Genomic DNA, 13,947 nt, shown 5'->3' with positions numbered 1-13,947 from the left:
ATCAACATTTTGTTTCATTTTGCTTTATTTAACAACATGTTTCAGAATTTATAAAAAAAAAATCCATATGGAAAATATCTTAATGAATACAGGATTCAAGCACAGTAAGAAAAACCTTGTGATTAAATATAGAATTGGGATTTGGAAAATCTGGACTCAATTGCTTATCAGAAGACTCTGTAAATTTGGGCAACTCACATTAGCATTTCTTACTCTAAAATCAGAAGATCAGCAAGGCTTTTACTTCTCTTTGTCTTCTCTCTATCTCACCTATTCAGATTGCAAAATTGAAGGACAGGGACTAAAGCTAGCTACATGTTTCTACAGCAATACTACAATCATCATAATTTTAGCTGCTAAATACTTTTGTTCTGTACAAGAATTAAGACACTCTACAAAATAATCTGTCATTTCTCTTCACAATAAACACAACACATATAATTGGAAAAAAAAAAGCCACTTGACATTTCCTTGGGGAAAAAAGCAAAATAGAAACATTTAAAAATGATTAATTATTCACTCAATAGCATTTTAAAAAATTTCTTTACAAGATTGGAATGTTAAAAAGAGGATGAACTGTTTTTCAAGTACTTTCATTTTTTTTCCAGGTTCAGTGTGACATTTTATTTTCATTTCTATAAGGAAAGGAATGTACAGCTAGAACAGTTTAAAAGATTTTTTCAGTTCACTCACTGAAGTAAAAACAGGGAAAAGAAAACTGATTTTAAACAAAGTGTACATTTTCTTTATTTTCTTTGGCAAATTGAAAGTAAAATAATAATTTTGGATAAAAATTAAAAGTCTTTGTCAACTCAAATCAAAATACTCTCATTTGTCTTTCCAGTTTTAATTTTTCTGCTTTTAAATAAAATCAAGTCAAATTAGAATTATGCCTCTTTTTAAAACACAAATGGCTATATTTATTGTTATAATGTCAAAATGAAATGTGTAATCATTTTCAATATTTTACCCAAAACTGAGTATCCAAATTCTCTGAATGGGCTCATCTTTACAATCTCCCAGAATCCATAGTTTTCATTAAAAAAAACAACCAAGCAACCAAGCAACCAACCAACCAAACAAACAAACAGACAAACTCCGAACCAAAACCCTAATTTAAGGGGGTTTAAGGGGGGTTTAAGGGGGTTTAAGCACAGAGTAGTTTTCAAAACACTGGACACAGTGGAACTCTGGAAGGAAAGCTACCATCTACCCAAAATGTTCATAGTTTTGTAGCTATATTATTACTTACCATGTCCAAAAGCTTCCCCAAACTTTGCATTGAGATATAGATTTAAAATATATAGGTGACATTGTCGGCACTTGTCAGCACTTTATAACCCGTGCTCCCATACACAAAGCCCTCAGCAACGTCAGTTCTGTGCATGTATTTTTCCTAAATGAAAGCCACTGCTTTTCATGCATATTTAGCTTGTAATAAGATACATACTAAGTATTAAACAATTGGTCATAGTTTCATATATAAGCTTTACCTTTCCATATCACCTTTTCTTCATTTGTATTTTAAGCAAGTTATCAAATGATGTATAGGGCTGCTGAAGGCTTCATTCTTCTCTCTCGCAGAGAAAAAATTAAAGGTTTTTTTTGTTTGGTTTAAGGGAGACAAGTTTTAATAGTGTTTAATTTCACTTTCATTTCACAGCACTTCCATGAAAATAAAAAACAATAAGCAACAAATCTTGCTGTTTCTGTTCAAATCAAATTCCTGGTGAAGTCATTTCAATATTTGTTTGTTTGCCTTAAGTGGAGGTTTCAACACCAATGTGTACCAGCATAAACCCATTATTTATTGTGACCCACAGTCACTATGTCTTTCAGAACACATTTTTTAGTGCTATTTGTTGTTTGCATTACCAGAATGGTGAAAAGACCTGGGATTTAACTTCCAACCATTCCAGTGGCTGAAGTAACAAAACAAAAGAATTGAACTCATCCCAAAGAGCTCATAGTCTAAGTATAAACCAGGAGACAATTTGGACTAGGTAGCTGGCAAAGGTGCTAATAAGAAGGCTTTCATCAGAATTACTAAGTTAAGAGTAGTCACATTTTATGATCCCAAGGACCAGTTTTAAGCCAAGGAGTGTTTCATTTTCAAGCAGGTGACATTCTCTCATCTTCTTGTTAAATGACACATCAACATAGTAAAGAGTTCTTTGCTGCTAGTTGGAGCATATTTACTCAGAAGAAACAATACAGAATTTTTCAGCTTTGATAAAAACTAAAAAAAAAAAGAGTTCCTAATATCCTTGTCCCCCAGGCACATGGATCCTGTGTTCAGGAGCCAAGTTTAGTCATCCTACTTGCGTATTTGATGCAAGTGCATCTTCAGGAGTGTCACTGCCGAGAATTAATAGCTTAAAGATTGGGAAGTCACTAATTGCATGGCAATAAACTTAGGCTATGAGTGAGTAATTTCAGATCTAACACTGATATAAAGGTGATGCTGCTGAAAGGGTTGCTAATATATAACCTTGATGCTCAGCCAAAAATGTTTTCTTTTAATAATTTTCTTCACTTAACAGTTACTCATTTCAAAATGTCCCCCTCTAACTGTATGTACTCTGCTTGGGTGCAGTGCAGAGGAAATTTATTCCTTTGACACATTTATTCTTTTAATGGTTATTCATTTGAAAGAGTTTCACTGTGTGAATGTACATTTTAGTTTGGTGCAAAAGAAATTAATCGTTTTGACAGTTTTATTCTTTTAAGGTTTATTCATTTAAATAGGACTTCAGTCTGCAAAGCTGTGAACAAGAAAACTGTAGGAAGAAGACACTGCAGGTTAAATAAGTCCATCACACTGGATGCTTCAAAAGAGTACAGTATACTTTCTCATCAGTAATGTGGCACCTACATAAAAACTTCATTTATCTTTATAACTTAACCAAAAACTATCTCAGAAAGGCAAGAGAAAAATGAGTGCTAAACAAGGTTTAAATAAACTCCGTTAGAGATGGCATCATAATTTTTGCATGTTAATTAATTGAGAGATTATTCTCCATCTGTATCTTTTCACTGTAGAACATTCATCCCATTGTTGCACAGTGATTGTTTTTATTCTTTTCTTTTTTTTTTTTTTCTAATCCAGAGGACAATTCTGTTTCTGAAGGGAAAAATGTATTAAGTTTTTGCCAGGTAAAGGTTAGGTCTTAGTTTAAACTAGTTCATGTCTCCAGTCAGTAGAGTCTAAACAATCCTCCCCATTGTTTAGACACTTATCTTTGAATGGGGTGAACCACCCCGAAGTTCTGCATTCACTAGAGAAGGTGCTTGAACTACAAGCTCAACCTGGATATCTGGTTTCCTACTAACTAAAGTTGAACTGCAAAGCAATTTGATCACCTGATTATACAGCAGTCAAGAGCTTTCAGCAGAGAGCTGAGCTATGAAAGATATAATTTAGCATGTGTGTAGGGGCAGGGAAGGAGGGAAAGAAGGAAGGAAGGAAAGAAGGACGGAAGGAAGGAAAAAGTCAAAGGCACCATGTTTGCAAGATTAACCCAGATTTATTGAAGCAAGATTTTTCACACATTAGAAATTTCCCCTATCATTCTGGTTAGAACAACAGATAAAAGGCTCTTACCTCATTCGCAATGGTGTAAATAAGAAGCAATTCATAAACTTTGTGAGTTTGCATCATTTATGAGAAAAAAAAAAACAGAATTGGGCTTATGTTCTTTAAAGGGGAGTTCAGAGTTTGAAAAGACATTACACATAAGAATTCTGAAATTTTATGTGAACTTCCAGGATCTAGTAAAAACTGCACTTTCATTGAACTTAAGCTGTTAATGATCAACATGGGAAACAGAAAGGACTGTGTACATTTATTTAAATGTATTTTTCTTTGTATAGTTCAAAGGCACAGCGCTACTTAATAAATAAGTCAAACAGCGTGCAATAATGCCTTAACAGTTAATGCCTCACAGTACGTTTCTACCAATGACCTCTGTACTGCTGTAAGGAAGAAAAGAGAAAGTTTATATCTTAGGACATATTTAATCAAATAAAGAATGCAGGTGTTACCTGTTCACAGTAAATAAACTCGAGACATTAGTCATTTTAGGAGCGTATATAGAGGCACCAAGTTAAAAGAAATTATACATTTCCAATGGAATAGTTAAGATTTCAGAAGTTTTACAAAATATGACAACCCAGTTCACACTGATGACAACAATTATAATTTATTTTAAAGAATTTCATCAGCTGCTTATGCATGCTTTTAAAACCATAATGGTGATCTCAATTTTTAAAGAACTGGGGTTAGTACTACTTCTGGCATTTTCCAAGAAATGATAAGGAGTGTTTAAGGATGATCATAGAATCATAGAATAGTTTGGGTTAGAAAGGACCTTTAAAGATCATCTAGTCTGGTTACTTTAAAATTTCTGAAAATTGGCCCCCTGGCAAAGCATACAAGAATGGATTTACAGGAGCTGAAACATTCCAAATCACTAATGACCTGGAAAATAATAGAGACATTTATGTTCTATGGTTTTACCTGAAGTCTGAAATATGTCAGATTCCCTGGCATTTTATTTTGAATTGTCTATTCGAAAAATACAAATGTTAACAAGATAATTTCTGTTTTATCTCTTAGATGATCTGTACATGGAAATTTTGACTAATCTGCAGAAGATATAATGGTTAAGCAGCTTTTTATTCCAATATTATTTTTATTCTCAGATTATGCTTTGTTTGAGCTTACCAGGTTGACTGTGGAATTCTCTGAAATGAAACTTGAACAAATTTTCTTTGCCACAGAGTGCTATGTTTGTTATTTCTGTTCTGATTTAACAGCCTCATGTCTTCTGCAGCAACTTATTACTATGGGGAAAACTTCAATAACTTGGACATTCTGTTGTGGTTTGTTTTTTTTTTTTTCTGCTCACAGTTCCAAAGACACCTCCAGCTAATGTAAGTGGTAGAAGTGGAAGGCGACATGAATTAGTAATAGCATGGGAGGTAAGGGATTTTTCTGATTAAAGGTTTTGTTTCATGTTTACTTCTTTGAGGGCAAAGAGTACTGTACTGGGGTTTCCTTACAGCAAATCTTGGCAAGACATGAACACAAAATACTATTCTTTAAATATGTTCTAAAGTTTCAAAGTATTTTCATGTGGTTTGAGTAGAGGGCATTATGGTGAATCTAATCCACCTAGTAGCAGCCCCAATGTTGTGCTAATTCATCAGTCTCTTCTTCCTGATCTACTGCTTAGACTGATTTGACTTTTCTGGATCTTATGTAAAATGCTACACCAGATGAAATAATAGCTAAGGGAAGAGAAGGAAAGCCATGTAACTTTATAAACTTAAATTAAGAAAGAATTATTTTTTAAGTATTTCATAAAAATATAAAACTAAAGACCTGAAATAGACCTTATTTTGAGAAGAAAATTGTAATGCAAGATGCAACAGAGATGTATGACTGTGTCATTGGGCAATGGGAGGACTGGGAGTTGCTTGCTCTGCTAATGATAAATAACACAGTAGAACAGAGATTTTTCTTGTGGAGTTTCCAAAACTTCTAGATTCATAATAAAGAGTTTCAGATTCATAAAATATACATACATATAAAACACAAGAAAAAATTAATCAAATGAAGACATGGACTTTTAATTTTAAAAGTTTTAGCCTATCGAACTTGAAGAGAGATTCAGACAGTAAGAGACACACAGAATTCTGGTTTACTGCTTAAAATGGCAAATTTTAGGACATCTGAAGCATGTCTGTCTTCCTCAACATCAGCTATCTGAGACACTTGAGACAGCTGATTTCTGTTTGCTTATGGCTGTCAAACTATAAACAGCAGCATCTCTCCTATTGGGAGAGAATTTTCTGAATCCCAGACAAAAACTTCAGGTGGCTAGAACTGTACCTGATGTAAACTGGCCTAATTCCAGTCCCTAATCTGATATGCTAGTATGTAATATTCATATTAATTGTGTTTATAGTGTTCCCCAGGTGATGGGAGTAGAGGACTACTGGAGCATGTTGTATCTCACTCTCTGTCAAGGGTGGAACCCTTCTTCCAAAAGAAACCCATGAGCGTCCCATCCTGCAGTACAGATACAACAGACAGTTAAGAATTAGCAATTGCCATAACATAACTTTCACTATAAATTGACTTTTTTTTTCCACAAAAGCCAGCTGATGCTTCTTCACTTATAGCCAAGGAGTGCAAACTGCCATTAAGGCAGTTTCTGATTAACTCATTTTCCATTAATAACTAAAATATTTCCATCAATTACAATAAATAACTAAAGCATAACACGCAAAACCGTGCAATTAAAAGTAAGTGTTGAAATTTCTGCTGAAGAACTAATCCTAGTGCATTGAATGACACTCCAGCAGCTCACTGCAGACTACTGTGCTGTCTGGTTTAGCCATTGAATTTCCATAAGGCACGACCACAGTGTAAGGTAGCATAGCTCCAGCACAGTCAATCTGTGCTTTTGCAGGATTCAAAAAAGTCTTATTGGACTTACACAGGCAACAGAAATTCAACAAACTACTTTGAAGTGTGAAGACGTACTGAGATGGTATATGGATCTCTGGGAATTCAGGAAAAGACTAACCTACGTAGAGTCCTGAATTATACTCACCAGGTTCAAAAAAAATTTTATTCACACAACTTTAGTTCACAGACTGTGTAGTTAGCATTTGCCGTGAAATCCAAGGGATCTGCTACTTCTCTTGTTTCTGGCTTTTTTTTATAGTGACTGTCTACTGCCAATCCATAAGTATTGCAAAGAGATGCAAGGCTCTTCCTTTGCAATTCAAATCACTAGATTACAAAGTTTGTCTTGGTGTTGCATCCTCTACCTTTGCAGTCATGGTTTATTTTTTTCCTTGGATACTTAGTGTACAGCTTCAGAAGGATGGGTAGAAAATAGTGTCTGCAAGTGACATGCCTGGTGATGAACCATTCACTTGCAATGTGGAAGGGAGAGGACTGGGTGCCCCCTGTGCCCTTGCTCTGATTCATATGTTCATTAGCTGCAGATCTAAGATGGGCACTTCAAGAGAGGGAGTTTAGACATCCTTTTTTTCAGCATTTCCCATAGGCCTAACATGCCAACAGCTGTTAAATATAAGCCAATTCCTAAGCTAGTCCTTTGACTTTATAAGAAATGTAGGCTGTAAATTAGCATGAAAAATTCCATTTCTTAAGCTGGACCTGTAAGATTTAGCTTTTGCAGTGCTCAGCCTCTGAACAGATAAATCCCTTTGCTGACTGCCTGCTTATGGCAGATGTCTCCCAATATAAGTGGCTGATTTCATAGATCCTCTGAGAAGAGAAAAACAAGTGAGATTTTTTGTTGTTGTTTTCACCAAGACTCAGTTTGAGAGTTAGGATAACGAGATTTATTACATTATATTCTAAGTCTCAAACTGAACCCTAGACTTAAATCCCTAAGACTTGACATCTCCTTTGGATACAGAAATTAGACAGACTGACATCTAAAACCCAGGAGAGTGCCACTGTAGTAAGTGTCACTCACATCATATTTTAGGAGCCCTTAACAATATGTTGCTCTATAATTTTAACAGGGTCGCCAGAAGGGGCTATTCCAGTGATAAACTGGTGGTTAAAGCACTACCTGCAAAGTGGAAAATAAAGAAGAAATTTTTTTTTTCTGAGCTCAAGAGTTTATTCAGTCCTAGAACAGGGACCAAGCTATGGTGATTAGGTGAAGAAACTCTTACAAGTTTCCTCTTCAGAAGCAATTGTCACTATGTTTTCCCAGGAATGATGAGAAAAATCCTATAATGCAACTGTAAGGGATGACCCCCACACAAGCAGCCAGATTATGGTCAGCCACTCAGTGACTGCTTTCTAAATTAATAAAACTACATCTGACCATTACCTGAACTTCATCTTTTAGCCAGTGTCAGAAGAGTTTCAGAATGGAGAAGGATTTGGATATATTGTAGCCTTCAGACCCAATGGAACACGTGGCTGGAAGGAAAAAATGGTGACATCTTCAGATGCCTCAAAGTTCATCTACAGAGATGAAAGTGTGCCACCTCTAACTCCTTTTGAGGTGAAAGTTGGTGTTTACAACAACAAAGGAGATGGTCCCTTCAGCCCTATTGTGGTCATCTGCTCAGCTGAAGGAGGTCAGTTCAGCATGAAGTTAACTTGTATGTTATGAACTATATAAAGAGATTTTTATATAATGTGTCCTATTATAGCATGCTTTTCAATATTGAATTCAAAAATTCTTTGTACAAGTGCTAAGTAATCTTAAACATGTTTTACAGAGAAGGAGGTTAACTAACTTGCCAAGGTTACCCAGAAAGCAAGTGACAAAGTTTAGGAATAGACTTCAAGCCCCATCAGTCCTAACCAAAAAAAAAAAGTCATGGTTCATGCCTGATGTGAAATCTGTGTTCTTAACTTTAAGTTGGAATCCTCTAACAAAGAACAAAGAAAGGCTCATATTTTCTAATGTTCTGAAGTTCGTTATAGTATTTTTGATGGGTTAATCAGACAACAGTTTAAAGGCTAAATAAATTCACTTATGAATTTATATTTCCTGGTTAATGGATATTAGAAGTGCACAGAATGCAGTTTTGTTCTTATTTTCATTATTTTTTCTATTATTTTCTCTTTTTTTTCAGTTCATTAGTATAAAAGTTCTGAATTTATGTCAATGTCCAAATACTCAATGTGAATTATAGAAATAGTTCAGAAGAACAAATGAAAAATATTTATTGAAAATTTCTATTCAACTTGATATAACTCTTAACAGTATTTTGTGAGGGAAAAAAAGTAAAGACCAATTTGTACTAGTGAAAGAAGTTGTTCTGTATTGACAGGAGCCAGTATATGAAAATTTCCATACGTACAAAATGTAAATAAATGTTACCAACAGGCATATTTTGAGCAGCTCCACTACTGGAAGTCATATACTTCAGTTCTTCTTTACTATACTATCTTTGAGTTATCTTGCTGTCTCCTGTTAAGAGAATAAAATAAGTACAGCCCTAGTACACATGGGAGGAATTTCGTACTATCTCTACAAAAATGTAGTGTGAAGCTAATGATATTTCATATGAAGCTGGAAAACATTAAATGTTATTCCATATTAGCCCACAATAAATGTGTAATTTTGGAGCCATGATGTAGCAGAGATTATCTACTACTGTTCTCACACAGTAATTATAAAGGTTGGAAATGTCCACAATAAACGTGTAATTTTGGAGCTGTGATGTAGCAGAGATTATCTACTATTGTTCTCACACAGTAATTATAGAGGTTGGAAATGCTGGTTTTGCTAAAAGCAGTTCCACTAATTTGTGTTCCACCGTTTGGATCAGCATTACCAAGTATTCATATTATTATAAAAAGAATTACATTTTAAAATGTAAAAATTGCCCAGTACAACTTGGAAATTTTACAGTTGACTTCCCTGTTCCTCAATATAAAATGATTCTGTGAGACCAATACTTTTATTATTTAATAATTTCATACTCTAATCAGAAAGTTCTAAACTCTAAAAATAGAGTTTTGCAAGGGAAGGGAGGCAAAATCTTAATGGATTTTCTTTTAAATAGCAAAAGTCATTTTAACAAAGGCTGAATGCTGATCTGTAATAAGTAGTTCTTTATTTGTTATTTGGAGACTGGAAATGGAATAACCAGTCATATATAAATCTCACATTTCTTTTAAAATAAGAGCTCTACAAATGATCTTAATAAAATTATTAAAATTAACTTTCTCTCTATGCTCCCAGGCACTATCTCTAGAAACCAACATTTCTGGTTAGAATTCAGTTACTTGAAAGTACCTATCCATCATAACTTTGCTAATTCAGTCTCTGTATGTGTCTATACCTTAGACTTTCCTTTGGTAAGAGGAATTCTATGGGGCTAAATACTTTATAAGACTTATATTTGAGGAAAAAAAAATAGGATGCTGTGACAATACAGTGCAAAATTAATTTATAAAAAGGTTTTTTACTCCAGAATAACCCTACGTGATATACTGAAAATTTAAAGGAACAATTAAACAGTTTATTACAGTTAAGTTCTGGGCAAGGAGGAGATTGAGGACAATAGATATTTCAGCTTGCTATGAAAAATGGAGGAACTGGTTTTGAAAGAGGTATGGACTTTCACACTTCAGGAGCTAAGCTACTGAAGGCATATTTTCTCAAGGATTTCAACAGAAGAGGAGATACTAAATAAAGATTGGCACATAAAGTACAATATATTATGGTCCTAGGGCTGATCCAGCAAACCCTTAACTTACTTGACTTTCATCACACAGTCAATTAACTGCTCTGAAAACATCTAGAATAAAGGCCTGGGATAAAATTATTAAAAGTTAAAGAAACTTTATATTACATATTAAAAGGTCTCCTACATTTGCAGATGGATCTACAATTGTATACTGGTATAACAAGTTTGTCTAAGGAAGTCTAAATCCTGGTACTTCTGCTAAGCACGCAAGACAAAAAACCCAAGAGCTGGTATAGGACAGATTCTGGACAAAGAAAAAAATTCTCATTTATTAAGAACTGATGCATCTCTTTTCTGGATGACTGTGCATATTACATGCTTTCTGATCTGCACTGAAACCCCATTTGTGAGTTGTGCCCAGGCAAGCAGCTTTGCAGGTGGTACTGAGTAAGGTGTTCCCCTCCGTGAACAAAAGTGACTGACCTATGGTTACATAAAGTCTCTCTGACTGAGGCAAAAGCCTTGAAAAATGACCTTCCAGTGAGTAAAGAATCTCAGTAAACACAAGGTTTTTCATAAGTACCTGGAGGAGCTAATCCTTTTATCTCTATCTCTAAGTCAGATATTTAGAAGATAATATGATACCAATGGTTACTAAGGGATCAATGATAATGATAACCCAAAGTTGAAGGGGTGAAAACACCTGACTGGTTATAGATGTTTTAAAACACTTCCTCTCCTTCATTGGCCTTTTAACTTCATAGGACACATCACCAGGGTACAGCTTATGGGAGAGACTGCCCAGGAGCTAAAGATGCAGATGGATGTAGTGGAGGAATAGAGAATAGAATGGAGAAGCAGATAAAAATGTTGTAGCAAACTAGCTGGATAACCCAGGAAGGAAAAAAGCAAATATGACCCTTTGGAAAAGATGGCTTAATGCAGTAGAAAAGTTTGAAGGGGGAGTCTTTTCTGGAGACATTAGGAAAGGAAGAAAGCAAACAATCGAGAAGAAAAAGAGAGGTCAGATGTTTTAGTGAAATAAAAGAGACGACGAGAGGCAGGACCAGTTCTGAAGAATGAATGAGGACGATATACTGAAGATGCAGGATAGAAAAAAAGGTGCACAATTACCTTCAATAAGAAGGCAGAACAGAAGGGCACAACAGACATGTTCCAGCACCAGGGAAAGACAAGTCTGAACCTTTCATAAAGGAACCCTTTAATAAGAGAAGGAGACACCAGATCACATACAGAGCACAGCAAGTTAGGCTGCCTGCCGGAAGAAAAGATGCAATGTGCCTGAGGTTTAAAAGGAGCATGAAGAGAGCAGGGAGAAATCTTCTGACTGTACTTTCTCCCAGGAAAATAATGGTATCAGATTCAGCCAGAACATACTGAAACAAAGCACTGAACCTCACTGCAGGCACAGATTATTTTGATCCATAGAGAATAAACATTGTGAAGACACAAGATATTGAAAATAAAACAATGAAAAAAATGAAACTAAAGCAGTGTTAAGCACTGTTTGTTTTAACATTTATATATTATTTGAGATTTTTCTTTATGACTACCTTCTACTTAAATACCAAAGGACTAAGAATACCAAGACTACTAATACAAACTTTCAATATCAGGCAAATCATATGCAATAGCTACATGTGGTTTTAATTCACTGGAAGATGAAAACTCTGAACATCAGGAATATGGCAACAGAGAAGGAAATATGAGAGTATAAATGTATGATTGCAAGAAGATGGAAAAGTCTGTACTGATAAGAGTCATGGCCAGGTAGGCTTGCTTCATCAAGCGTGACTAGAAAAAATATGAGCTACAGAGGACAAACAAAATAAGAGTACAAACGGTTGGCTGCTTACTGATGATGTAAGAGCATAACAGGAAATACAAAATCAGTGTGGATAAAACAGGATATCCTTGGATTCCATGTCATTTTGGAAAAGGGCAATTAAGGAAACTGGGAGTCAAACTAGAAGTCAGTTGCTGGCGGCCTGATAAATTTGGATGCTGAAAAAGAGTTTTCTAATTTTAGATAAATATACAGGACACTGTTATTTATGAGAGAATGTAGCTGCTCAGAGTAGTTTCTATAGTAAATACAACTAATGACCTTGTGTTCCGGCTGTGATAATTAGCAGATTCTTTATCCAGTACTGACTAACTGAGAAGAAATAATGGTAGTAGAGTCTTGTTTTGATTAATAATTAAGACACTATAGAAAAGCTGATCATAACAACCGCATCCTGGGCTGCATCAAGAGGAGTGTAGCCAGCAGGTCGAGGGAGGTGATTCTGCCCCTCCACTCTGCCCTGGTGAGACCCCACCTGGAGTACTGCGTCCAGTTCTGGAGTCCCCAACACAAGAAAGACATGGACCAGTTGGAAAGGGTCCAGAGGAGGGCCACAAAGATGATAAGAGGGCTGGAGCACCTCTCCTATGAGGACAGGCTGAGAGAGTTGGGGCTGTTCAGCCTGCAGAAGAGGAGGCTCCGGGGAGACCTGATAGCGGTCTTCCAATACCTCAAGGGGGCCTACAGGAAAGATGGGGAGAAGCTGTTCAGTAGGGCCTGTTGTGATAGAACAAGGGGTAATGGGTTTAAATTAGAAGGAGGTAGGTTTAGATTAGATATGAGAAAAAAATTTTTTACAATGAGAGTTGTAGAGCACTGGAACAGGTTGCCCGGAGAGGTGGTGGATGCCCCATCCCTGGAATCGTTCAAGGCCAGGCTGGATGAGGCTCTGAGCAACCTGATCTAGTCAGGGATGTCCCTGCTTCTTGCAGGGGGGTTGGACTAGATGACCATTGAAGGTCCCTTCCAACTCTAACTATTCTATGATTCTATGATTAAATAGCAGGAGATTATTTAATAAGTTGAAGTTAACAGTTGAAAGTAGACATTAGTGTTTTGGAATGTCTCTGAGCCAAAAGTGTAAAATCTACCTGAAGTTTTTACTGCAATAAATGGTACATTTCTAAAACAATACATTACATCTGAGGATCTAGAGATGTACTCACTAAAAGATCTTCAGAATAGGTAAAAAGCATCATAATAAAATCTAAATAATGAAAAAGATAAGAATAACACAAATATTGCCAAAAATTAAGGTGATTTTTTTTTAAGTTAGGAAAGTATATAAAGCAGGAAAAAAATGTGACGTAAATAAGGTATTGATATTAAAGATAATTAAGGAATGGACAAACAATAATGAAATACTTTATCATTTATTTTTAATAAATAAGATGATATAGACAGGATAGCTAATAACAATGTGAAAGTCTGAAAATTTTTACATCTGTAGTGAAAATTTCTGGTATTGTCAAGTGCTCAGAAATTCAACCCTCTCCAATTTAAGCAACACAGAATTTGCTGTTCAAATGTACCATAAATGAGATTTAATCTGTTTTTCTGTTCCTGACTGCCATGGTTAGAGAGAGCTAATCTCCTTTATATGCTCAAGGACCTGGAGCATGGTCTTTTCCATCCCCAAAAAAAAATGAAAATGAGTAACCGTTGCCAAAAAATAAATTTTAGTTAATCTATCAAGAAAAAAAAATAAAAATATTTCTATGTAAGTGCAGAAAAAAAAAATACCTTTACCACGAGACTTGCAAAGGCTTGGAAGGCTACTGGCAGAATTTCTTAAGGATCAGTCTTAGATCATATATATTTAACAGTCATAATGCTAATAGAAGAACTGGTTGTGATATTGCTATTATTAT

The 13,947-nt window shown here is 35.3% G+C and overlaps 1 protein-coding gene across 3 annotated transcripts in view; it reads left to right on the top strand.

Annotated features, from left to right (window-relative positions):
* Positions 1-13,947, top strand: part of CNTN5 (contactin 5) — a 674,955-nt gene that overhangs the window by 635,942 nt on the left and 25,066 nt on the right. For all 3 annotated transcript variants that reach the window (XM_086739601.1, XM_086739602.1, XM_086739603.1), the window contains 2 exons: positions 4,913-4,983; positions 7,908-8,142. In XM_086739601.1, the coding sequence (XP_086595727.1) occupies positions 4,913-4,983; positions 7,908-8,142 (306 nt within the window). The remainder of the gene's footprint in view (positions 1-4,912; positions 4,984-7,907; positions 8,143-13,947) is intronic.

Source organism: Chlamydotis macqueenii, chromosome 1 (genome assembly GCF_036417535.1).
Source record: "Chlamydotis macqueenii isolate bChlMac1 chromosome 1, bChlMac1.mat, whole genome shotgun sequence".
NCBI classification, from domain to species: Eukaryota; Metazoa; Chordata; class Aves; order Otidiformes; family Otididae; genus Chlamydotis; species Chlamydotis macqueenii.
The sequence above is the reverse complement of the archived record's forward strand: the minus strand, read 5'-3'. Positions and strand labels throughout refer to the sequence as shown.